This window comes from Eufriesea mexicana, unplaced genomic scaffold, assembly GCF_001483705.2.
Source record: "Eufriesea mexicana isolate 0111107269 unplaced genomic scaffold, ASM148370v2 scaffold9538, whole genome shotgun sequence".
NCBI classification, from domain to species: domain Eukaryota; kingdom Metazoa; phylum Arthropoda; class Insecta; order Hymenoptera; family Apidae; genus Eufriesea; species Eufriesea mexicana.
The window spans coordinates 422,715-447,082 of NW_016917269.1; the positions used below are offsets into that span (position 1 = coordinate 422,715).

The 24,368-nt window shown below is 33.4% G+C and overlaps 3 protein-coding genes across 3 annotated transcripts in view; 2 read left to right on the plus strand and 1 right to left on the minus strand.

The window, feature by feature from the left end:
* Positions 1–430: 430 nt before the first annotated feature.
* LOC108553162 (uncharacterized) lies at positions 431–6,504 on the minus strand. Its single transcript, XM_017907957.1, has 10 exons — positions 6,184–6,504; positions 5,931–6,086; positions 5,610–5,819; positions 5,369–5,534; positions 5,179–5,311; positions 5,026–5,083; positions 1,375–1,953; positions 1,043–1,282; positions 847–965; positions 431–689 (listed from the first exon to the last, which is right to left on the minus strand). The coding sequence occupies exons 1-10, from the start codon at positions 6,502–6,504 to the stop codon at positions 431–433; spliced, it is 2,241 nt and encodes a 746-aa protein (XP_017763446.1).
* On the plus strand, positions 3,382–4,744 carry LOC108553155 (Down syndrome critical region protein 3 homolog). The gene is made up of 6 exons (XM_017907950.1): positions 3,382–3,524; positions 3,590–3,733; positions 3,838–4,230; positions 4,301–4,397; positions 4,457–4,582; positions 4,662–4,744. The coding sequence occupies exons 1-6, from the start codon at positions 3,468–3,470 to the stop codon at positions 4,742–4,744; spliced, it is 900 nt and encodes a 299-aa protein (XP_017763439.1). The 5' UTR covers positions 3,382–3,467.
* A 2,030-nt stretch (positions 6,505–8,534) lies between the features above and the next one.
* Positions 8,535–24,368, plus strand: part of Mef2 (myocyte enhancer factor 2) — a 57,586-nt gene continuing 41,752 nt past the window's right edge. The window contains exon 1 of the mRNA XM_017908042.1: positions 8,535–8,916. The gene's annotated coding sequence lies outside the window, so the exon portion shown is untranslated. The remainder of the gene's footprint in view (positions 8,917–24,368) is intronic.

A 24,368-nucleotide genomic window follows, 5' to 3' on the forward strand; every position in this document is an offset into this window, starting at 1 on the left:
TACATATTTTTTATTACGTATTTTTTATAGATAAGCATTATTAGTCGTCCTCATGAATTTTGTTTGTGGTGTTATTTTTACACATATTAATGATATTTTTCTTTTTTATTTATTTCCAAATTATTTACTCCAATAAACTCTGGAGTGAAAGTCATCACTTAGAAGTAATTTTAATATTAATTGAGGTAATCAAGAAAATAATCAAGAATATAATTAATTATATGACATTCTTTTTAATGGAAACGATATATATAGAAAAAATGATGAATGAAGATAGTCTCGTCTCTCATTTTCTTTTTTTATTTCGTCTGCTCGTCTCATGTATTTCTCCCTCTGAAAATGTATCATCCTATGTATGTTGCAATTTATTTTGTTCAATGAGATATTGAACAGATAAATATCTCACTGCAATTACCCTTTAAAGTGAATATTATACTCTCTCCTTATTCGCGTTGGCTATAGCAATTATCGTTCCTGATCTAAGCTCAGGGCGAGTACTAATCTTCATGCATTTCAATTGAGCATACTTCTTTCTTACAGCTTGATACTTGCTCTTATCCGCATTAACTATAATACTCGCTGTTTCCCGTACCACGGGAAACACGTCGTCCTTGGAATAGGTACTGTAATGTGCCAAGGTATTTGTCCAGACAACTTTCTGCTCGTCCTCGTCATCATTATCAATAATTCTATGTAATTAGATATAATAATGACAATGAATTATTAATGGGTTAAATCAACAATTATTTTATATTGATTAAATTTATTTATTTGGTTAATTGCTTAATTATATTCTGTAATACTTAAAAAATCACATTGATATTGTCTCTTTAGTAGGTAACTTACAGAAAAGCTAGATATATTGCTGCAGCTGCAATAAGACTTGGTCGATAGTGACACATTTCATAATGCACTAAACTTTGCTCTAAGAAATATTTGGCCATTGTATGGTGCATTGGGAGGGCCTTATAAATAAATAATTTATTAAATAAAAGATATAATATTTAAAAATTAATTAGTAGCACAGGTTTATAAATCATACCTTTCCAGCTTTGCTGTACCTTCTTAAAAAATGTAAGGGTAATGGTCTACCAAAAGAATAATCTAATGTTCTTACAATAAGCATTTCCATTTGTAATATTTCTTCCTTTGAATATGCATTATCTGTGATATATACAAAGTCATTTATATCTGGAGAATACATCTCTTCATACTTGCTAGCAATAAACATAGCTGTCACACCAACTAACTGTAACCTTTTCCTATCTATAGAGCGAAAAGACTGTTGGAAAAAATAAAAATTTATCTTTGCAGAAAATAATCAATCATATAAATATTAGACATATAGAAATATGAGTACATGCAATAACAAACCTGTAAAAATCGATCAATGATAGCAACAGTTAGATATAATGTTTCTTGCATTAAATGAAATTGTTGATGTACTTCTACTAGCCAATCTACAAGTACACTCCTCATTTTTGATGTAACTTCTTGCCCAGCTAAATATCCTTTTGAGATTGGGAATATATTTTCTAAGGTTCTTAAGTATTCATAAATGTCATTACTATAAATAGAAACTAGACTAGGATTTTCTTTATCTTCTTCATCAATATCCTCAACTGCTAAAAGATCTGAGGAAAATGATTGAATCTCCTTCTTAGAAGGCACTGATACCATATTATTCTCATGAGGAACTGTAACCTTTATTACAGGTTTAACTATTTGTACAGGTAATTTCTCAGTTGCTTTTTCTGGTGGTTTATTAGCTTGTTTTGAAATTATAATTGTTTTTTTATCTTTTGATAGTAAGCTTGTTCTATCAATAGGCTCCACACCTCTTAATGTGTTCACTTTATTACCTATTTCACCCAAAGCAGCTCTCTTAGTCTTCCCAGGTATCGTAATCATTGAAGACTTAAGATTTCTAACATTTTCTTGATTTACAATGTTCTGAAAATTTATTTTGATTTGTTTTAATTTTATCAGATACATTTAAACATTTAATTATTAATGTTTCTAACAAAATAATAACTGAAAAGTAAGAGTACATCTTAACAAATTTTTATTTTAAATATTTTATATATACTAATAAAATTATAACAAATAATTAATGTAAAATATATTAAGTATTTCTGAATTAATTAATTATAGGCAGTATAGAATTCATCCAAATGTTTACGAAACGCATTTTCACTTTATATAGTGCGATTTACAAATATTTGACTTATTAATACATGTACGATTTCTACCTTTCAATTATATTATATGCTACAAAAAAAAGAATTCAGATACCTATAAGTAAAAGATATGAAATAAAATATTACTTTAAGGATCAAAATATTCGTTAATATTAATATTGAATTTCAAAAACTAATAATTTTCGTTATTAAACAATGAAATAAATGATATTAAAATTCCTACGGAATATCTTATAAATTGTATAATAATCTAGAAAAATCATGATGATTGAGTATTTTAATAACTTTTAAAATAAACGAAGGGCATTTAAAGATGTCAGGAACAGACGGTTACCCTGTTCTGTTGACCTTCCCCCAACAACATTGTGCGACTAATTCAGCATTGTCGCATCTAAAAAATATCAAACTCACCGTAAGTGCAGTCCGATTTCTTAAAGCCATTGCGATTTCAGGTAGTAAAAAATTTTACGCAACACCAAAAACTCGTCTTTTGATTAGGCCACTTCCACCGTTTTAAAACGTTCACCTCTCAGTAACGACTCTGTCGGTTTGAATTTGTTTAGTCGATCGACGGAAGTTCACCCTCTACGGATGTTAGTTTATAGAAGAAGAAAAACCGCGAAAACCAAAATATCTGATTGGCTAATTGAACGGTCACGTATTTCAAATGTGTTACAACTACGCTTCAGTCTTTTCTTGAATAGATAAATTTCAAGTGTTTTTTTACGTATTAAATAAAAAAATTAATAATACAGAAATAAATTCTGTTAATAATATTAAATTATTTTACAAAAAAGTTACTATATATTTTTCGATTAAATATGTCATTATTAATTATACAAACTGTACATAAATAATGATATAAGCTATATTTTGTTTTGTACTTTTTAAATATCATATTAAAGAAATTAAAAATGAAAAGTATAAAAGTATCGTATGCGGTGTATGATGTATGCATCGCATATATTGCTATCTATGTATAGACACGCATGTATGCTCGCACTGAGTAACGGAATGTTTCTATTGACATTTAGTCAAAGATAGTAAAATATTTAATTGTATCCAACTACATTTTATTGCAATTAATTTTATATTATAGTTATGTGCATTTTGTGTGTGAATATTCATTGTAAATTTTGTAATTAGTTAAATGTATTGACTTAAATGCTGTAAACTATGTTATAGATAATAATCTTCGATAAATGTCATTATTAATAAATACGTAAATTCTTATACGATTATTCATTAACAAGAATAAATTATAAAATGACAATAAATATTGATATTAAATTAAAGCGTGCTAGTAAAATATATCACGAAGGGGTATATCTTCATATAATTTATAATAATAATTTTATAGAACGAAAAATATTAAGGTTATGTTTTAGGAAATAGTTGCGGGTTTTATATTGCTACAAACTAATTCGGATGTTAAACACGATGGAATATTTCTAAGTATGGAAGGAGCAGTTAATTTACAGCTCAGTTCAAAAAATTTTGGCCTTTTTGAAGCTTTTTACAATTCCGTAAAAGTTAGTTTATTCTAAAGGTTTATTTTTTCCAGGGAAATTTCTATAAATTTTTGAATAATCATAAATTGAAAATCAAATAAATTAATTTCCACAATAATTTTTAGCCAATACAATTAGTTCAATATACTTTAGATGTTGCTCCAAGTGGTAAAATACCAAGTGGTAGGACAGAAATACCATTTGAATTACCATTAAAACCAAGAGGGACTAAATCTTTATATGAAACTTATCATGGAGTTTTTGTGAATATTCAATATTTCATACGTTGTGATATAAAAAGAAGTTTCTTAGCAAAAGATGTGAACAAGTCATTGGAGTTCATAGTGGAGGATAAAATTCCACCTAAGATACAAAATGAACCTAGTAAACCAGTATGTTTTAATATTATGCCACAATCTTTGCAAAATATAAGAGACCGAACCAATATACCTAAATTTTGCATTTCTGGGAAACTAGATTCCTTGTATTGCAAGATTTCTGAACCTTTAACTGGAGAGGTAATAGTTTTTTCATATATTTGCTTTATTCAATATGCTAGTATAAAATAATAACATTTTTAAATGCAAGGTGATAATTGAACATTATGAAGCAGTAATAAAATCAATTGAACTGCAATTGGTAAGAGTAGAAACATGTGGTTGTGCTGAAGGATATTCCAGAGATGGTAAGATAAGAAGATATTAACATTTCATTTATCATCTTATAATGCTATTTTTATTTTAGCTACAGAAATACAAAATATACAGATTGGAGAAGGAAATGTTTGTACAAATTTGCCTATACCAATATATATGATATTCCCAAGATTATTTACATGTCCTACATTGAGTACAAGTAATTTTAAAGTTGGTAAGATCACTATATAATTTCAGTTTTGAACATTTCTAAAAGAATTTTTAAATTTAAAAAATCATATTTTTTATTACAGAATTTGAAGTGAATTTAATTGTAATATTTGAAGATGATTATTTAGTTACAGAAAATTTTCCCATAATATTATCAAGATATTAAATTTTGTATATAAGTACAATATTTTATATAAATTATGTATATTATTTACAAATTGTATATATTTCTTATAATAAATGCAATTTTATGTTAAATTTCATTGAAAAAAATATAAAAAAATAATTTTTTTAGCCTAATGTACATATTAATGGATGGACAATTGATTATATTAGAAAGATTTTTTACTCTAGTCCAACTTTTTGAGCAAATAATTTATAATACTTCTCAACTTGTTTGTTATGAGTTAATCCAACTGAAGCCAGTAATACCACATAACCAAGTACAAATGTTAATAATTTATGTTGTTTAAACCACGCCAATAATCCTTTATCATCAGTACACCTAAAATGTTAATCATTATTATAGTTTCATTATAAATTCATACAAATATATATTTATATATCTAAAAACATTATTGAAAATAATATTGTATTTACCTTGCTGTTTGAACTTGTTGACTGTAAATAAGGAGGTATCGTACTCTTACCAATTCACTATTTGTTACCAAATAATATTTAATTGGAATTCTTCCATCCACAGAATCGGCGGCTAGACTTAGAGCATTATCCACTATAGAAAATACCATATAAGAAAAAATAGATAATATCATACTTAATACATTATTACCTGAATCTCCAATCTTTACATCTGCATGATCGATAAGTTCGCATAAAGCTATACAACTCATTTCACTTCCTAATACACTACCACCCCAACCATAGCCAAGTGGACTATATGGTAAACTTACACCTAATTCACTTGAAAGATATATTCCTTTACCAAATAGTGATTTCTAAAAGACATTATAATTTATTACATTAACATATATAATTAAACATTACATTATGTCATTATTGCATTGTTTTACCTTGCACATACTCTGTTGTAAACCATAGTGTATAATGGAATGAAAATTCTCTAACCGACTACCATGGTACGCATAAAAAGTTGAATGGCCTTGAGCAACTGTTTTCCATCTGTCTTCTGAAGTAGATTGTTTTGTCCTTGTAACTTGGAATATTAAATTTGGTTCAACTATTGACATTTCTGAAGGTACTTTTCTCAATATTGAGTCATACTATATTGTAAACATTTTTCACATTTTCACAAGGTATAATTGCAAGGTGCAGATCAGAATGAAAATTAAAACTTTAACAAAATTTATATAATTATTTACAATAAAACTTACATATTCTTTTTTAATACTTTTTATATAAGGATCTCTCAAACGTACTAAAACCCAATGTAACAAGTCTATAGCTGTTCCATATTTTTCATATGCATCTGACTCTGATAATGCTTTTAATATTACAGCCAATGGGGGAATTACTTCTATAGCTCTTCTCTGTAATTAAAATTTATCATGTAATAATTAATACTTACTTAATTAAATCATTAATATGAAAATGATAAAAATATGACTAATATTTTAAGGATTCTACCAGAGCTTCAATATCCTTGCATTCATTCTGTATATACATTGGTGGAAATGGTTTTAAACAAGTATCACAGCGATATGTATTACAAGCTGCTACAAATAAGGACCACTTCAAATCAGCTGCTTTTAGATCTTTTTCCAATAAATGTTTTAGACACTGAATTTTTTTTTCAACATCTTCCTGACTTGTGGAATCTAATCGAGTTGTATATAATATATCTAAATCTGATTCTTTAGAAATCCTTTGATCCAAACATTTTCTTGGATTATCTGTTTCCTTTTCTTTATCATTGTGAACAAGTTGCTTTTTGTTTGCACTATCCATTATTGATGAATCAAATCTAAATGCAAAGTATTAATGAACAGAATATTGTTTTTTAATCTTATATTTAGTTTCAATTAGAAAATTTCTCACTTAATATTAAATTTACTTAATCGATTTGTGCTATATTTATGTTTCTGATATTATTATTTCAATGAATAATATTAAATAATAATAACAAACATTGATGAAAATTTGTAAATTAACATAGCATTTATAATAATTATTACACTATATTAACTTATAATTATAATATTTATGATATTATTTAAATAACAAACATATTTACTAAAAACATTAAACTTTTAAATAAATATCTTATACATATAATGACAATTTTGATCACATAAGAATATTAGTTTATTTTATACTTAAGAAATTATACATTCAATAATCATACATTTTTCATTATATAATGAAAAATATGTGTTTCAATTCATTTACCACAATTATTAATGACTTAATAATTTGCCACTATTGCATATAATACGAAAAATAATGAACAAAAAGATAAAAAAGAATAAAAAGAATTTGTAAAACAGCAAATCAACGAAGAGTCTGCTATCATTCAAGTATTATAAACTACATCCACGTAAGTACTTCCTTTAATACAATGCATTTCTTAACAGTGATACAACATTCAGAAAATAAAATGAAAAATAATTCTCTTGATTAAGAAAATGTTTATTTTCGTAGGAATATTTACATCTGAACAGTTTCCTACTATTTATAACTTTTGTTCAAAATTATTTGAAATTTGTATGTACGAAGTTTTATAATAAATAATTAAAATTCATAAAAATAAATAGTAATTAATACTACATTTTCATTTCTATATTAATTGTATAAATCCAATGTAATATTTTTAAAAGATAATAAATAAGATAAAATAAGTAATTGATATGGAATCAAATAATTAATGTATTATATATTTTAATATGTATATAATATATATTTTATTTTATATCATATATTAGGATTTTAAATTAAAATTAAATTAATATAAAACCAAATATATTTCTATATTTATTCCTAAAATTACTTTTTATTTTCTTCAATTAATAAATGAATGATAAATAAAGTATGAAATATCTCGTTTTGTAATAACTCTAGAACATACTTAAAAAATATGGCATTTTTTTAATTATTTGCAACGTACTTACAATCCATGGCAGACATCTTTGCAATCAAAATTTTTGCGTTGGTTATGAATGAAAAAACAATTAATTATTTAAAAAATATATATAATCTTCCGTTACAACGAATTTGTATTGTAATCATATGAACATTGTCCTGACATTTCATTTCTGTCACAGATCACATCTGTTTCCTTGCGTTCGTTTGTTACATCGATGTTTTTCTCTTTTGGCTTATTTAATATTATTTCTATTCCTCCATTCAATTTTTTATACAACAAAATATATTTCCTTAAAGTTATATATTATAAAATACAGAGTAGAAAGAAATACAAGTACTGATCATGATATATATTTAAGAAACATTTTTTATTTATCTATCGTGTATTCATATGGATAAATAGCATAAAAATGAAAAATATTTCATTTTACATGAAACTAATTAATATTAATACAGGTTATATAATTTTATTGAAATAATAAATAATTGTTGTCTTTTTCGTGACTTATAAAATATATTAATCCTTATTATTAATGTTACTAACAAAACTGATTGACTCAGTTTACAAAAATGATTCGAAACACATTTACATATATATTCGTAAACGTTTATTATTTTTCAAATTACTGTCATTTAATCAAATATTTAATAAATATAAAATGTTATAATTATGAAAAGTTTCCAATAATAGAAATTTAAACATTACATGTATACAAGAAAGTAACATAACTGCATAACTTGAGCTGTCAATTTACGAACTACGTATACGCAATCCCTACATAAACACACCATAGGGAACTTTATTAATGCCATTGGCAAGCGTGTAACTCAATGTCATGCTTCAAGGTAAACTATCGATGACGTCAGGGTACGTCACTTAACAAGTGGGAGTGGATGGATAGATGTCGGCAGCCGTGCTGGCTCTCGCGAATAATCACATACGAAATTCGCAACGGACGATACCGCGTCGTCGCGATAATGTCGCGTGTCTCTTAGCGATGTAGTTCTCGCGGTGAAGAAAACAAGCGAAAAAAAAGAGAAACGGAAAAAAACGAAGAAACAAACGACATCACCACACGTGTTTCCGCGGTAAATGGAAAAACACCGAAATCAGTCTGCGCATGCCCAGCCACCGATGACGTCACGAAAATTGTGCTTTTGATCAAACTCGCTCTCTCGCTGTTCCTTTTTTTTTTTCACCGTGGACGTAATAATGTGGAAAGTGAAATAACTGTACGGAAAAGCTCTGTAGGAGCCGCGGAGAAGCCGGTGAAAATCGTAAGTAAATTTCACTCTCTTTTTATCGTTACTGAAGTCAACCGTTGACTTACAGTCTGTTAACATGGCCTTCACACACAGCACGCATACGCGTACATGTACTGATACATATATACATGTATGTACACACACGTAGGTAGCGTTCACGATTTTCAGGAAAAAAGCTTGTTCCTTTAGCAATGGATTTAACATCGAGTGTTTCAAAGTTTTTACGAATAAATTCTTGAACTCATATAAAGTTGATTAAATTCATCGAAGAAGACTCCTCCTTATTACGAGATATATTGATCTTCCTTCAAAGGAACGATTGAATATGACAGGTCCTATTTTCATTCAATAGATTTCTCTGACAGATTCTTTTTGTTTCTTCAAATTCGTTGTCAAATAAACCTTGAACTTATCGTGTAATTATTTTTTATTAATTTTACTTCATGTACCGTCACATTGATTTTCAAATGATTGTCGTGCGTGTATTGTTCAAAATAATTATTTTGAGACAGAATGTTTTTCATTTTATGGAAAATGATTAACCTTTCAAGATGTTCACTATTGTAAGTTAGAATATTTAATAAGTTCTTTTTATATATGTGAACATTATGAAAAACAAGCTTTCATAATCAATAAATATTTAAAGACTATTTTGTAAAAAATATACATTGTTATAACATAATTATATTTTTTCCACAATAATATCTTTTTGAAACAAATATTTTATGTTCATTAGAACTTTTACAAATGGTAGTTAACAAATTAAGTTTAATCTATAAATAATTTGTAATATATTAATATTTTACTTTGATACTTAGGTTAAAGAATTGAATATTTTAATTAAGGTGTATGTAAATTAACATATTGCATTGTAATATTTAATTTTGAACTATACATAACTCTAACATGATTTCTTTTCACCCATGTAAAGAATTCTAGTAACAAAAAGAGTTTTTATATTTCACTGATATATTTTGTGTTGGATTTTCTTTTTGTATAAATAGTTTACATTTAATATAGAACCTTACATTTCTATAAAAGCATTTTTATAATGCATTTAAATATAATAATGTATAAACATTCCCAAATATATATAATTTAAATTTTCATAAATTAACATTACTCAAAGTAACAGTTTTATATTTTTAATTTTTGGTTAGCATCATTTGTATTAACGTAATTTATTGGCTTTTATAAATACACTCTAATATTATCATAAATATATTTAAAAATTATTTCATATGTTAGAATTATATAGTATAAAATAAATATTTATGAAAGTTATAGAAAAAAAATATTTAAAATCTAGTAATTTATTTGTTTTAAAGTACGGATGTTTTTCCTGAACATCTTTTTTTTCTTATTAAAAAATTTGTAAATAACTGTAAGATGCTGCCATCTGTAAACACAACTCTCAATTGCATACACTTAGCTGCATCGGTAAAGTAGAGATCGGTGTTTTTTATATAAATGATTTTATGTTAACTTTTTAGGAAAATACGTAGGAGAAAAAGTATGCAAAGGAAATATGTATCTTTAATTTTGTAAAAAATAAGTAATGTTCATTCTTATTACTTCATAGTACTTTTTCTGTAATGAAGACGATACTATTATTAATTTATCTTATTATTTCAGAAATATTGCGTCTTATGTTTTTCTATAAATTCTTGTCTTTATAATCTTTTTTTATATTTTTTTATTTAAATAACATTTGTTTAAAATATTTCTTTACAAAATGTAAGAAAGAACGAAATTTACTACTTTATTCAAGGATGTAAAAACAAAAGTATTTCCCATTGCCACTCCCTAGCGTACGAACAGTGGTATCATTATTTGTCATAAAAAAGACTCTAGTTAATACTACAATTTTATATCACTTTCCTCCTTCACCGGTAATTCATTTCAAATATTTTTTTGTTATAAGTAGTTCTTAGTTCTTTATCTGTAAGCTCTAAACTCTCATGTTATAAAATTTCATTATATAGATCTTATATGTGTTAAATAGTTTTATAAAAATTGTTGTCATCAAAACATAGAAAAGTATGTTTATATACTAAAAATTTGTGTGTAATTTATCACCCTATATGGTAATTAATGCATTATGGAATGTTATGTGTCCAGGTAGATCAAATACTACATTGATTTGTGATCTGAAGAGGTTAGGTTATATTTCGAATTTCGTATAAACACGAAGTTGCCTCGGATCGGTCAAGTGAAGAATATATGAAGAGGAATCTTTCGCTGAGCGAAAGGAAGTAATATGGGAATCAATGCGTTGGTCCGTTATATGCATTTCGGCGGCTGTATCAGATGTAGACTTATCGTGGAATCTCGCGGAACTTGAACCTGCGTAATACGCGACTGGCTCGCTACAAAGAATTACACGACCTCGTGGTACAAAGCGTGGTACAATGTGGGTCCTCGAGTCTATGCAAATGGATGAAACTAGTATGACCTAAACGTTGACTCTATTCATTATTTTGAAATATATACTTGGATAGATTTGTTTTATCTTTCGAAAATCGATGTAAATTTGTAATTTGCCTTGTTAGAATTTAAGAAAATTATATATTCGTTCGTTGATCCAATCTAAATTTCGATTCTCTCGTAATCTATTTAATCGAGCCAAATTGAATTCGAAATTCGATTTATATAAAATTCGATCAATCGAAATGATTATTCGAGGGCAGGTTAATCGAATAAAGTTAGATCGAATAGTTCAAAATTTGTAATATTTAGTGGGATATTGAAATATTGAAAATTACGGATGATTTAATTTATTTCGATTCGAATTATTATAATTATTTTAATCTGCATTTTTAGTGGTAAATTAAATTTTTCTATGAACGCCATCTAATTGTCTCAGTCGGATTGCGCGATCGATAACGAAGGAAACATCAAAATTCTTCGGGTCATTTTCGACAGATGTCATGTATCTTTGATCTCATGAGTCGATACGATAGTTCTCAGTCTAATAGCCTTGATTTCCGGTAATTTTGTTACTTTGTCGTTGCACCCGAAAAAGCCTGAAGTTCATAAAAATTCCACGAAGAAATTGTGCACGTCGTCCTCGTCATCGATCCCACCCACTCGCTAAAGAGAAAGAACAGTTTCATCGATAACCTTACCGAGAACAACCCCAACCACTGACGTCATCCATTTTCGAAACATTATGCAAGCTTTGCGAATTCTATGTTACCTTTTCAAAATGCGTGTAGAACGGGAATCTTTTTCGTTTTAATCTTTCGCTCTTTTATTTTTCTTCACTTTCTCCTTTTTTTTTATTTTCTCTATTTTCTTCAATGTTTCCCATTAATGTTTCTTTTTCGTCACTTCTTTATACTTCTTTGTATTTTTCTTTATTCTTCTTTATTTTCTTCACTTCTTTTTCTCTTCCTTATTATTCCGCATTTTTCTCTCCAAAAATTTTTGGAATGTTGAAATGATTCTTCCTAACGTGATATATATAAATTTCTTTAGGTTCGGTATTTTTTGTATTTTTTTTTTTTTTTGTGTGCCCCTTTTCGGAAAACCGATTGATCACAATCGATTGTTTTTAAAACGAATTCCATATTTCACGAAGTAAGCAAAAAAGTTTCTATTTTATTTTCTAGTAATTATTCAGATATTTTACATTCTTCGTGAGGTCATTCCATTTTTCCAAAAGCGATTTTCCAATTTTATAGGCATATCTTGTATTGCAATATTACGTTTAATTACTCCCAAACAGATCTCTCATACGTATTATTTTTTAATTTATTTTCCAGGATTATTAATAGTAATTACGAGGAGCAATGTTACATTCAGTATCTTCCGGAATGATTAGCATTCTCCATCCAAATGATACGTCGTTGCTTCCTTCTTATATATGATATATCGACTCGATCCAATGTCTCCATTAAACGGAAGATTCAATGAAGTAACTTCATTTCCTACAATTTCTACTATTCCACTCTTACAATATGATTCTCGCGAAGACACGAAATATTCCAAAAACTACCAAGAAAACCACAATTCTTGGAATAAGATAATCCATTCAACGTCTCTCTGTATCTTTCCATTCCTCTCCGTTGTTTTTACCACGACTCGATCGAACTGACCCAGTTGAAAAATCAATTTGTTTCCCCCCAAATTCTATCATAATCTCACTTTTAAAATTACATTCACCCAGATACGAAAAATCACAATAGAACTTCTCGTAATATAATAATATTACAAAATATTATAAAAAGAAAGTTCTGTTGATAAAAAATTCGTCAAAAATTCAGAAAGGAAACTTCAATCCTTAAAATAAGATTATTCGTTCCTTTCTCATCGGTTTAACTAAGATCAGATCAAATGGACACGGTTCAGAAGTGTCTTCTTCCAAATTTGCTATTTTGCTTTTAACATTCGAAATGTAATTAATATAATAAATTAATCGGAAAATTCACGACAATTCGAAATATTCCAAAATTTATGGAAAAAGAAAAATCATGATTCACACGGTATCTTCTATTTCACTAGGATCTCTTGCTCGAACTGACACAGTTGGAACATTAGCGCGGTTCCAAATAGAAGAGACCGGGTGAACCGATTGCAGATCGGCAGGACCACCATTGGTGGCTACCCGCGATCGATGGTGAATTTAGAAATAACGTTTAAAGCGATTTGCCAGGTTCTTTTAATGGGATCGGGCGCCGACTAATTTCATTCGGCCACTCTGCAATTCTGACGCTTGCCTTAATAATTCACCGGGCATACGCCGTATTCTTGGAACCAGGATAGATGGGTTATCCGTGATAAAATATAATTCGATTGTGCCGCACGCGTATCAGCTCTGGATCGCAACAAACTGTGATTTTTGGGTTCCTTTTGTCTTCGCTGTTGAAGAATTCAAACTTAGACGTCGCTCGTACCTCGATCGTGTTATGTTCCTATATTGTATCTCTTCTTATTCCTCTAGCCGTTGGTTCAGTGAACGAATTGATTCTTCGGCGAAGACTGACGATGGTAGCCCCGGTTTTTATCTGTGAATTTGAGTCTGTGGGAAATTTTCTGTGATATGTGACGATTCGTGGCTGAGGTGCTTTGTATCTTTATTTCTTTTTCTTTTAACCTTTGCTCAGAAGATACCGTGTCACTCTGGAGTCAATACTCGTGCATGGTGGAGGAACGGTAATATTTTTTTTAGACGTACTTTCTAGTTATTTTTAATATATTTCTTAGATTTCTTACATTCGTGTTACGAACATTGATATTTTATTTGGAAAATAGAAATTTCGAACGTGAATAGTTGTTACGCTTTTATTTTTTGTTATTACCGAGGTTGGAGGTAGTTTACTAATTCTTGAGTCACATATATATATATAGTAACAATAATAATAATAGTCTGATGGGAATAGATAGCTATCTCGATAAAAGATTTATTAAAGGTAACTGTATATTTTCAGTACATATATGGATTTCTCATTTTTATTTTTATTGTTGCGAGGAGAAAATAAGTTTTCAAGAGAAAATAAGGATATTTTGTTTAGATTTATTTTCTCTTAAGTTCCACGAGTATTACGAGATTACTTCGAACATACACGTAGATCATTGTTCACGTGTATCTCTTGAAATTCTTCACTTTCAAATTTCTCAATCACCTGGTATTCAGCAGCCTTATATCAGAAATTACTTTCTACAGATCGAGTTATGTATATATCACATATGCTACCGGCTAAATCCTCACGGAATATTTTTGATTTAGCTGCGAATAGCAAATATTCTCTCCACTGACATCTGCATATCCACCGAAATTAAGATTCGATGTAAAAAAGAATCACTGGTTTCGAAGATGCTAAAATTTCCACTTCGTGGTTTCATTTTCAGCGACTTCTTGCTATCAATATCCTCGTTTCAAGAAGAAAACCGAAAAAATTGAACGCAATATGCTAAGCAAGATCCCTTTATTTACACCGAAACTTTCTTTCCATCGATACTTTTACTCCAAGCAAAACTGAAATATAATGCAGCTCAATATAAAGAGATCTAAAAAAAAATATTCTACTTTTAAAAAAATTCCCATTTTATAACCTACCCTATCTTCCGATACTCCGTCAAAAGAAAAAGGAAAGAATCTTCCCTCTTCTTCTTCCACTCACGGTCTTCCGCTTCCCGCGGTGGCCATGTTCCCGCGCATCACGGCTGAAGAAGAACCGGATGTCGGTTCCCTAGAAACCTCTTCTCCCTCTCTCTTTCTCTCCGCAATATCGGAAAAAGCGTCCAGGCTCGTTTTCCTTTTAACCGTCATTTTTTTCCCCCTGGTTAAAGCCAGGGCTGTCTTTGAGGCTTGCGTTCTCGCGTCAGGTCACGATTGACGTAAATCTGAACGCAACTCCGATGATTCCTTCCGCCTACTCTCACGTGCTATGTACACGTGTCATTGTGGTCAAAAGTCGATCGTCCTGTACGTGCACACATATTACATGTACGTGTACAAACACGCAGATGGACGGAAGAAAAGTTCGACGACAGTCGGCAACCACCACGTTGACGTAAATTCCTCGTTGTTATTGTGCTTGTTCCTCGTGCAAAATACGGGAAATCGTCTGACTCGTTCCATTTTACCTCCCCTCTCCGTTTCCCTTTGTTTCACTCCCTACGCCCTTTTTCCACGTGTTAAAAACACGTGCCTCTGGTTACCTTTTCGATCATATTCTTACGCATTATGGTTCTCAGGTTACCTGGATTCGTTGTTTCGCAACGATTCGTTGATAGATACGGGTTCTTTGATACGTTTCATTCGTAATTCGCTGACTTTTTCCCGCGATTTTTGGCAATTCGCGTTTCGCAGCTTGCGCAATTAGGTTAGGTTTGCTTCGCTTTTCGGTGTGATACCGTTTTAGGGTATTTTGTTGTATTTTATGATACTTTTATGCTTCAGTGGTTGTTCCTATCTGAAATAAACGAATTTTTTGAATACACTATTGTGTCCTCTTATAGTGGCTATTAGAAAATTACGGGAAAAAATTGTCAGAAATTTCTAACCTTCTCTAACCTTAATTTCTCGGGAAGCTAGTTAAGATATATCGGATTGTATCGAAATTTGGGTAAAAAGATAGTTTGCATTTTATAGGTTAAGATAGCGTTAGATTAGAAACGTAAATTTCTAAAACGGAGTATTTTGATTTAAACGAGGACGTTGTACAATGATATTTAATTATAGCGTAATAATAGGCACGATAACAGTTATACATTTTAATACAATAACCTGTCAGAATCTGTTAAATTTTCCGCGTCTTGCGCGTGTCACCGACTGTCTCCATTTACCGAAAGCCCGCTCCACTTCGTTTCATTTCTATTTTCGATATTGCGCAATAACTATATTCTGCCAGTTGCCTATCATATTAGCGTGCCCCGTTATATCGGTAGATAGTAGTACGTAGCTTCTTGAAAGACGCTGAAAATTCCTACGATATGTGATATCATTATTGGTGTACAGTCACAAAAAGCAAGTGTTTACGCGGGAACTGGTCCGCCCCTCCCTTCCGTACCCCGCACTGTCCCGCGTGCCTTGCGGTTCCCCCACCTCTCGGCGTTTCACCCTCTTCTCCTTCCCCCACCCCTGCCTGCGGACCCGATCACCACGTGTTAGTAGCACGTGCTGCTGCGTTCACCTTCCGCGGTTTAACGTGCACGAATCCTATCAATTTTGTCATTATTCTCCATCGACAAATAAAAGAGCTTTGTTGCGACTCGGCCGTTAATGAAGCGTCGTCGGGCATGCCGAGGAGATTCTGTGCCTGGCCTTTCACGATACGTATAATTGTACGTCTTTGTGGCGATTTTGTGTTTCAAAGGAGCGGAGAGTCGTTTGGCTAAATAGGTTGACGGAGGGTTAATCTCGCTTCTGTCTAATAATTTTAGGTTACGGTGTAACATTGTCGTTAAGATAGGTTAGAATGGAAGATAATTTTCGGTTCGTTTATTATACACGATATACTACAAGTATAAAATAATACGTAATTGAATATTAATTTTATTTTAAGAAATACTTTTTCATCGAATAAGCTTCCTCGAGTTCATCGATTCGGGGTACAGAGTGAATCGTATTCGGAAAAGACCAATTAGGAAAAAATAATTTCCCTAGTCTAGTGTCTTACTACGTATTCCTAGTACCCACGAAGAAACATCGTGCCCCACAAAATGGATCCACCACAGCAGTGCACACCGTAGCGTATCCGATCTAGGGTACCAAAGGGGGTGTGTCGCCTTTGGGGGTGGGTCGGGGCAAGGGTACGTACGCGTCACGGCGCGGTATCGAGGGGTCGATTATAAATTTTGCACGCGTGGTACGGCAACGTGCACGCTCCAGAGATTTCTATCGAGGATCTGATCCGATTCACTCGATACACCGTGCAGATAGGACAGCTTGATAGGGTTCGAAAAGAAAGATGACGGAGGGTGGAGCAGGGGTTGTGAAGAGAGGGAAGAGTAGAAGGGTGGAAAAGCGGACTATAATCCCGCGCAGGTACCATGCGCACCTACGTACACCTACGTTCCCCTAAGGTTGCTACCTACGTAGTAGGTAGATAGGTAACCGCTTCTGTGTATCCGAGAAGGTGTTCCGCGTATGTGTATAGGTGTGTACGTGAGCTGTACAGGTAAAAGAAACGTCGTCATGGAAACGACCATGGCCACTCTCAATCAATACGCGATGGGATGTCGGTTCGGCCGGTGACGTAGGCTGAAAGCCCACGTGGTCCTATCGGCCACGTGCGACGCCTCCATCTCTTTCTTTTTTCCCTGGACGTATCTTTTAGCCCTTTTTCTTCCTGCTTTTTGTTACCTATTTGTTGATTGGTCGGTTGGACAGTTAACGCTGAAAGGTTAATTCGGGAAATTTCAGGGATAGAGGTTTCACGTTCTTGAGTTTCTCGATATCTCGACTGCGAGTTTCATGGGCGAATTGATTTAACAGACGGATGCTGTTGCAGGATGAATTGGGTACTAGGGATTTTACGTTTTGAATAACTGACTGAAGCTTTTCGTTAGATCCTCGAGGCTACTGTAGCTCGAGCTACTGGTGCTAATGTTATCTGAAGCATTCGTGTATCATTAGGCTCTTGGAATGCGGTTTCGGTAGGACGGTGTTCATTAGGCTATATCTTGATCTCTAGCATTTACTATCACGGAATGTTTCTTGACTATCTGTATTTTTTCCAGAAATTTGTAATCTTCCATTTAGGGCTATTCACACTTTAGATACTAATTAATATGCTATAAATTAGGTTTCAATTACTCTGCCGAAACTTACCTCTCAGTTACGAATTTTTACTAGATCTAGTGAAATTTATTTAACACGCTAATTACCCAAATCATGTTTAATCGATATTCTAGAAATTCTAGTAAACACATACTCGTAACCTGAGAAAAAAAATGGTACCAACGAATTATATAATTGCCTAAATAATTCCCTAGGAAATTGTTCATTGAATCAAAACCCAACAAATTTTCATATTCTATCCATCTTTTCCCGATCTTCCTTTCACTTATCCCAAATCCCACTCTACCCTTTGAAACATCCTCGACCCGGCGACTCGTGCGACAGTCGGCAAGTGGAGAAGATAAAAAGCAGAAAGGAACAGGAGAAGAAGCTCGAAGCAAATTACAGTCGAAAGCTCGACTGCGTGAAAGAGCGCGGGGGCCCGCGACGGAAGGAGAGGAGCATAGCGTCGAGGAAGACGATAGGAAGGCAAGTAGAAGAGGTAGATGAGGTTTCGCGGAGGCTGTGGCGCGCGTGGTTCGTCTTCTCAAGGTGTCCGAGGTGGAGCAGAGAGAAAGAGAGTCGGAACGGAGAGAGTCGAGCCACCGGTGGGGGCAAGAGCGATGCGGGGAGGGTCGTTGCGACGCCGGGCGTCCAGTGATCGCGCCTTAAAAGGTTCGACGCCGCACGCGCCCAACATCTGCCAGCTCGTTTCTCCTCTCTTCTCTTCTACTGCTAACCGAGCGATACACGCGCTCCGCTATACCCCCTCCTTGTCTCCTTTCCTTGCTGCATCCACGTGTGCGTGAGCGGGTCCTGTGCGCGTTTGACGCGTGCACGCGCGAGTGGAGGGGGAAAGGGAGTCGCGCTAAGTTCGAGGAAAGAGCCAGAGGGAGAGTTCCACGGGGACATCTTGCTCGAGGAGCATCCTCCTTCCACTACTGGATGCGAGCATGAAAAATGATTGGCTAGTTCATCGTTAAACCTACCACGGTCTAAATAATCGTTTTTAAACGCTTGATTAAAAATTCTGCGCTATTGCCTTGGTCATTAGACTTTGTGATTTCTCTTCTGATATAGATTTTATACTATTTACACTTTTTGTTTTTAAGATTCTCCTTCCGTGTTTTCATATATCGGTCAATTGAGTGATCATGATAATTTTGGTGTTAAGAGGTTAGGGTTGGGTAAAATGTTGAAATAAAAATGATTTTCGGCCATTTTGTTTTTAACTTAGAACCTTAAAGAAATTTTTCGTCGTTTTACGTATATATGTGATAATAGCAAACGATGGAATTTTAGATGAGCCTATTTTACACGACGAAATGAAACATAACCTAAACATAACCTAAATCGTATCGGATTTTTACCGATCGGCTTTGATAAATCTGAGTATTTACCAAAACGATTTGGTGAAAGTCTGAAACAAGATTTTTACTATCTCTCCGTGCTAAATGTTAGAATTCATCGGTAAAACCATATATACTTCTATTGTTTTAAGTTTCGTTGATATTTATTCTTTATCAGGAAAGATTAGAAATGTTTATGACAACAGCTTTACATTATCGCCACAGTGGCGCTAGTGGAGTGCAAGGGTTAAACGTACTCGAAAGGACAGGAGGTAGACAGGAATCAGTGCAAATAAATTTTGTTTATTAATAATTTTGACGATATATTTAAAAATGTCAAGCGTAACTCGATATTTTTAAAAGTTTGAGTGAAATTGATATCGAATCACAGACGACAAAGAAATTCAAAGGAGTTAATTATATATTTATATGGTGCGAAAGTTATGATACATAGTGAGAGATAGATTTGTGCAGAAAATTTTAGGTTAGTGTGGGTGGTACAGTAGATTTCTATATATTTTGTACATATAACGTGCATTGGTGTGAGTATTCGTAGGCGAGTTACGATATGTTGTTAGAGGGGTTGTTGTTGATTAAAAGAAATTAATACGAGTGTGGGTGGCGGATTAAAACGAACGATCATTTATTTTTCTCTATTCTATTTACGCGACTGATTGAAAAACATTTTAAACGTTCTCTTATTTCCCAAATGAAAAAAAAAAAAAAATGGTAAAATATTTTATAAATTAACTGTGCACTCCAAACAGATTTTTGCAATAAAAGAATATTCTAAAATAAAAACTGCTGTTCCGAAAGAAAGAAAATCGAGAAAATCTCTGAATTTCTTCATAAAGTAGAAACACTTTTTTCATCTTTATTGGTGAAAACAAAGCGAAATAACAAGTTGCAGATTAACAACGTCACCGTAGCGTAACCAGTGGAGTGTAAAGGGTTAAAAAAGAATTCCTCTAAACTTTCCCAGAAAAGGTCATACATCACCATTAAAAAAAAAAAAAAGGAAAAAAAGAAAAAGGAGAAAAAACATGCACATTTTAACATAAATAAGCCATCAACGTCAAGCTGTTAATAAAAGAATCGCGATAGAAAGCTTCCTTTCTCTATCCGCCGTACTCCGAGATAGCTTGAATTCAAACAGCCTATTATAAGATAATCATCCAATTTCCATAATACTATTACGCCACATTATACGTAAAAAAAATGGTTCCCATAATTATCTGCGATTGCGCGCTGAATTACCCCTCATTCTTCGCAAATTAATTAGTTCTCACCTGGCTGTAAGAAGGCGCCCGTATCGAATGGGAAATGGCCGAAGGCATTTAGGAGGGGGATGCTTCTTTCGTTCCGAACCATTTTGCTGGACGAAGTCTTTGAAAAAAAAAAGGAAAGAGAAGGGAAAGGAAAAAGGAGAAGGCGCGGAGAGTCTACGTTTGGAATAAACGTAGTTTCACGGTTCGTGCGAGATTCCCCTCTCTTTATGCGTGTTTATGTACGTGCGTGTATGTTGCTTTTCCTCTCCCTCCCGTGTACGCGCGGCTCGAGTGTGCGTTCACTCAACTCACGAGCCTCCCTCTTCTTGTTTTCCTCTTTTCCCGACCCTCTTCCTTCGCGCCACCTCGTTTTCCCTCTCTTTTCGCCGGCCCTCGCGTTCATTCTGCTTCGCTTCGAGTAGAATCGGCCGCGTATCTCGCGTCGAGTATCGCGTTTCAAGCTCCAGTTTGCGCGCGCCCGAAAGAGGGACACACCGAGTTGCAGAAGAATCCTCAGCGGATGGCTCCGTACTCTCACGTTGGCCCGATCTCCGATCGCGTTGCTCGAGATTTTTTGCCGGTATCAGCTTCGATAATGGAGCACACGGGCTCCGATGATTTATGCAAATCCTGCCGAGCTTTGTTTCCATGCGCCTCGATTCAGTTTTGCTATTTTCGGATTTGCATTCCGGCCGAGATCTATGGCTACCAGAGCAGTGCGTGGAACGATTTTTACAATTTTCCAGTTTTCCAGTTTTCCAGTTCGCATCTGCGAAATCTTTGTATCTTTTTCCTCACAACTCTTGGATTTTTTCCAATTTTCCTGATTCGTAATTGAGACAGCTTCGTGTCTGTTAGGGGAATGCGCGAGGAAGTTATTTGGTTGAGGTTTTTAACAGTTCATGGTTTCTTTGCTTTAAGGTTAAGTCTCGTGATTAGTTCCTTTTGGGTTTGTCAGAGATGGCCCCATTTAGAAATATCGAAATTATACGAATCTTTTCTATTATTGCGCATTTCAGAGACTAAATTTTTACCTTTTCTGGAATACGAACTTAAATTTTAATGGAAGCTCCAAGAAGTGCTTCCAAGCATTAAAATGTATTATTATACGTCCTTATAAAGGTTTGGAAATTCATTAAAAAATCCCGTAGATAAGTATTTATTTGGTTCTTGGAAAACAGTGATTCGATCCATTTAATTTTTCTTAGCGAGCAAATCAAATTTCCTATTTATCCTTGATATACTATAACACGCATAATTCGATACAAAATTATATATATATTGTAATTATCTTCTTATCTCAATAGAAATCCACCTTTAAATTCCAAGTTTCTAATTATAACTTAATTAATATAAATTTTAATTCACTTCTTTCAGGCGATGTACAGTACAAAAAGAAAATCGTTATTATTTTGGGCCAAATTACGAGCGGTTCGCACTACGTTTAAACGATAATCGATATTGTAAGTCACCTCAATTATCACAAGGTTGTACAAAACAATTTATCCATCTCCATCTCTGTCCCACCTATCGGTGCATCTCCGATATTCTCCGTTGTTTACCCGACCGGTTTCGCAGTTCCGTACTTGTTAGCAATCGTTGTATCAATTATTAGACGTACCTCGATAGATGGATGTGACCTTGCCAGTCGGCTCGGCTTCGTTAAACAGCAATTGCGTATCTGGCGAAGAAAGTGCGGGAGCCGATAAAGCACGCAGCGCCAGAGAAATAAACAAGCATCGAAGGGACCAAGCATTTCGCGGGTACGAATCAGGTCCATCCCTTTTCTTCGCGAACGTTTTGCTTTGGGTCCTGCACTCGCGAGAGAACATCGCGGGATTCTGATCGCTCTGATACTCGTCTCTAGCTGCATCGCGTTGGCCATGGCGTACCGTGGGGTCCCGTAACCGACGACGTGTGGCCCTTCGACCCTTGCACTGCCCTCCTGCCACGTTCTCCGCTACCATTCGCATTAATTTTAACTCCTGCGACGATTTTCCTTTCTTTTTTCCTCCTTTTCGATTGCCACCGATTCCTCGACTTGCTTTGGTATTCGGGTAAAATAAATGGGGATTTTTCAGTGAGGTTCGAAGTTCGGGGTTGGATTATGGGGCGAGAGGGTTTCAGGGATTGGTGAATTGGGGAATTAGGGATTGTCGAATTTTGTTCTTATCTCGTGCTTTATATTTTAGTTGAGGGATGCTTCGGAGGGTTCATTCGCTAAAATTGTGTCCGGACCTTTTCTTCGTTTATGCACCGCCATGTCGATGAAAGGTTTACGTGATTCGAGGGTTCACGTCGAAAACGACCCTTGCTAATTTTTTTGCATTTTTAACGCTGAACCTATCGTGACCGGTTACGTAGCCAGGGGATGAAAAAATTATGGAAGAATCCTAGAAAAAAATGGAACAGTGGATATTGAAAAATTGATTGCATCTGTATCGGGTAAAAAATGGCAAAGGTTAAATTATCAGTTTGGTCGTAGTAGGTCTAGTGTGAAACGTGAGATAGCAAGGTGAGAAGATTCCTCTGAAAAGATGGTTGACACGATAAGGTTGCATCTGCTGCACGCACAAATTGATTTTTGGTGGAGTTTTAAGCTGGTGATGGAAATGAGAATCTCAGATGGCGTCGTATCAGATTTCTAATAGGATGTTGTTCATGGGTTATTGAAGGGCTGATTCTATGGAGAAATGTCTCTGTAGGAGAGGGGAACACGTGTTGTACAGTCGGTTGAGGCCACGTGTGAGGTGCAGGATGTTTGTATCAGCTCCCACAACCGTTCGGATTGCTCGCAGATGGAAAATCGATATATATCGATATATATCGATACATCGTTCGGTCGATATAGCGTTGATTAGACGAATTTTAATCGGAGACCAAGTGCACCGTACAGAGTACGGTTATTCTAAATTTTTATTTCGATATCGACTTAAATATTGATTCAATTCGATCCATTATCGATCTTAATATCGACACTAATGTCCATTCCATCAATTCAAATTTCAGTTTAACAGCGAAGGTACCTATCTGGGTGTCCAAATATCATAAACATAATAATAACGAAAGTGGTATAATAATTAAATTATGTGCGTACGAAATATGTAAATATAAATGTAACATGTACACATACGTTAATGCTAGGACTAGTAAATTATTCAAAACGATATTGGCGTTTCTAGGGGAAATTAACGGTGGCTTTTATCTAGATAGAGACAATTATATTTATTCACTTTAATTATCCCACTTCGATTACCGTTATTCCTATTTACCATGTAGTTCAGGTACACGCATTACAGCAGTCACAGTGTCAATTCTCCAAAAGCAATTACATATCCCAACTACGGAAGACGGAAATTCAGAAACCAGTTGTTCCGGCTGGTCTGCCAATCCTGTTAATACCGCTTCCGATTCCCCCTCCTCTATCCCGCCAACAGCTAACAACGTCGTTATCAGTCTCAATATTAACCGCATCGAAAGACGTTTCTCCTGTAACCTACCAACATGCACAAATTTCCAAGCCCCAGCCGAGTAATCCCAGAACGCCCAACAGATTAAACTCCAACATCTTGTAGCTTCTCAGACCTCGACCAGTCTGCCCCTGAACCGAACCCAACC

Excerpts from the sequence above, each read along its gene's own strand:
- LOC108553155 (XM_017907950.1), top strand. The coding sequence starts at position 3,468 with ATGACAATAAATATTGATATTAAATTAAAGCGTGCTAGTAAAATATAT. Across the intron at positions 3,734-3,837 it reads CTTTTTACAATTCCGTAAAA|CCAATACAATTAGTTCAATA; the intron begins GTTAGTTTATTC and ends AATAATTTTTAG. Across the intron at positions 4,231-4,300 it reads CTGAACCTTTAACTGGAGAG|GTGATAATTGAACATTATGA; the intron begins GTAATAGTTTTT and ends TTTAAATGCAAG.
- LOC108553162 (XM_017907957.1), bottom strand. The coding sequence starts at position 6,504 with ATGGATAGTGCAAACAAAAAGCAACTTGTTCACAATGATAAAGAAAAG. Across the intron at positions 6,087-6,183 it reads GCAAGGATATTGAAGCTCTG|AGAAGAGCTATAGAAGTAAT; the intron begins GTAGAATCCTTA and ends TTTTAATTACAG. Across the intron at positions 1,283-1,374 it reads TCATTGATCGATTTTTACAG|TCTTTTCGCTCTATAGATAG; the intron begins GTTTGTTATTGC and ends TTTTTCCAACAG.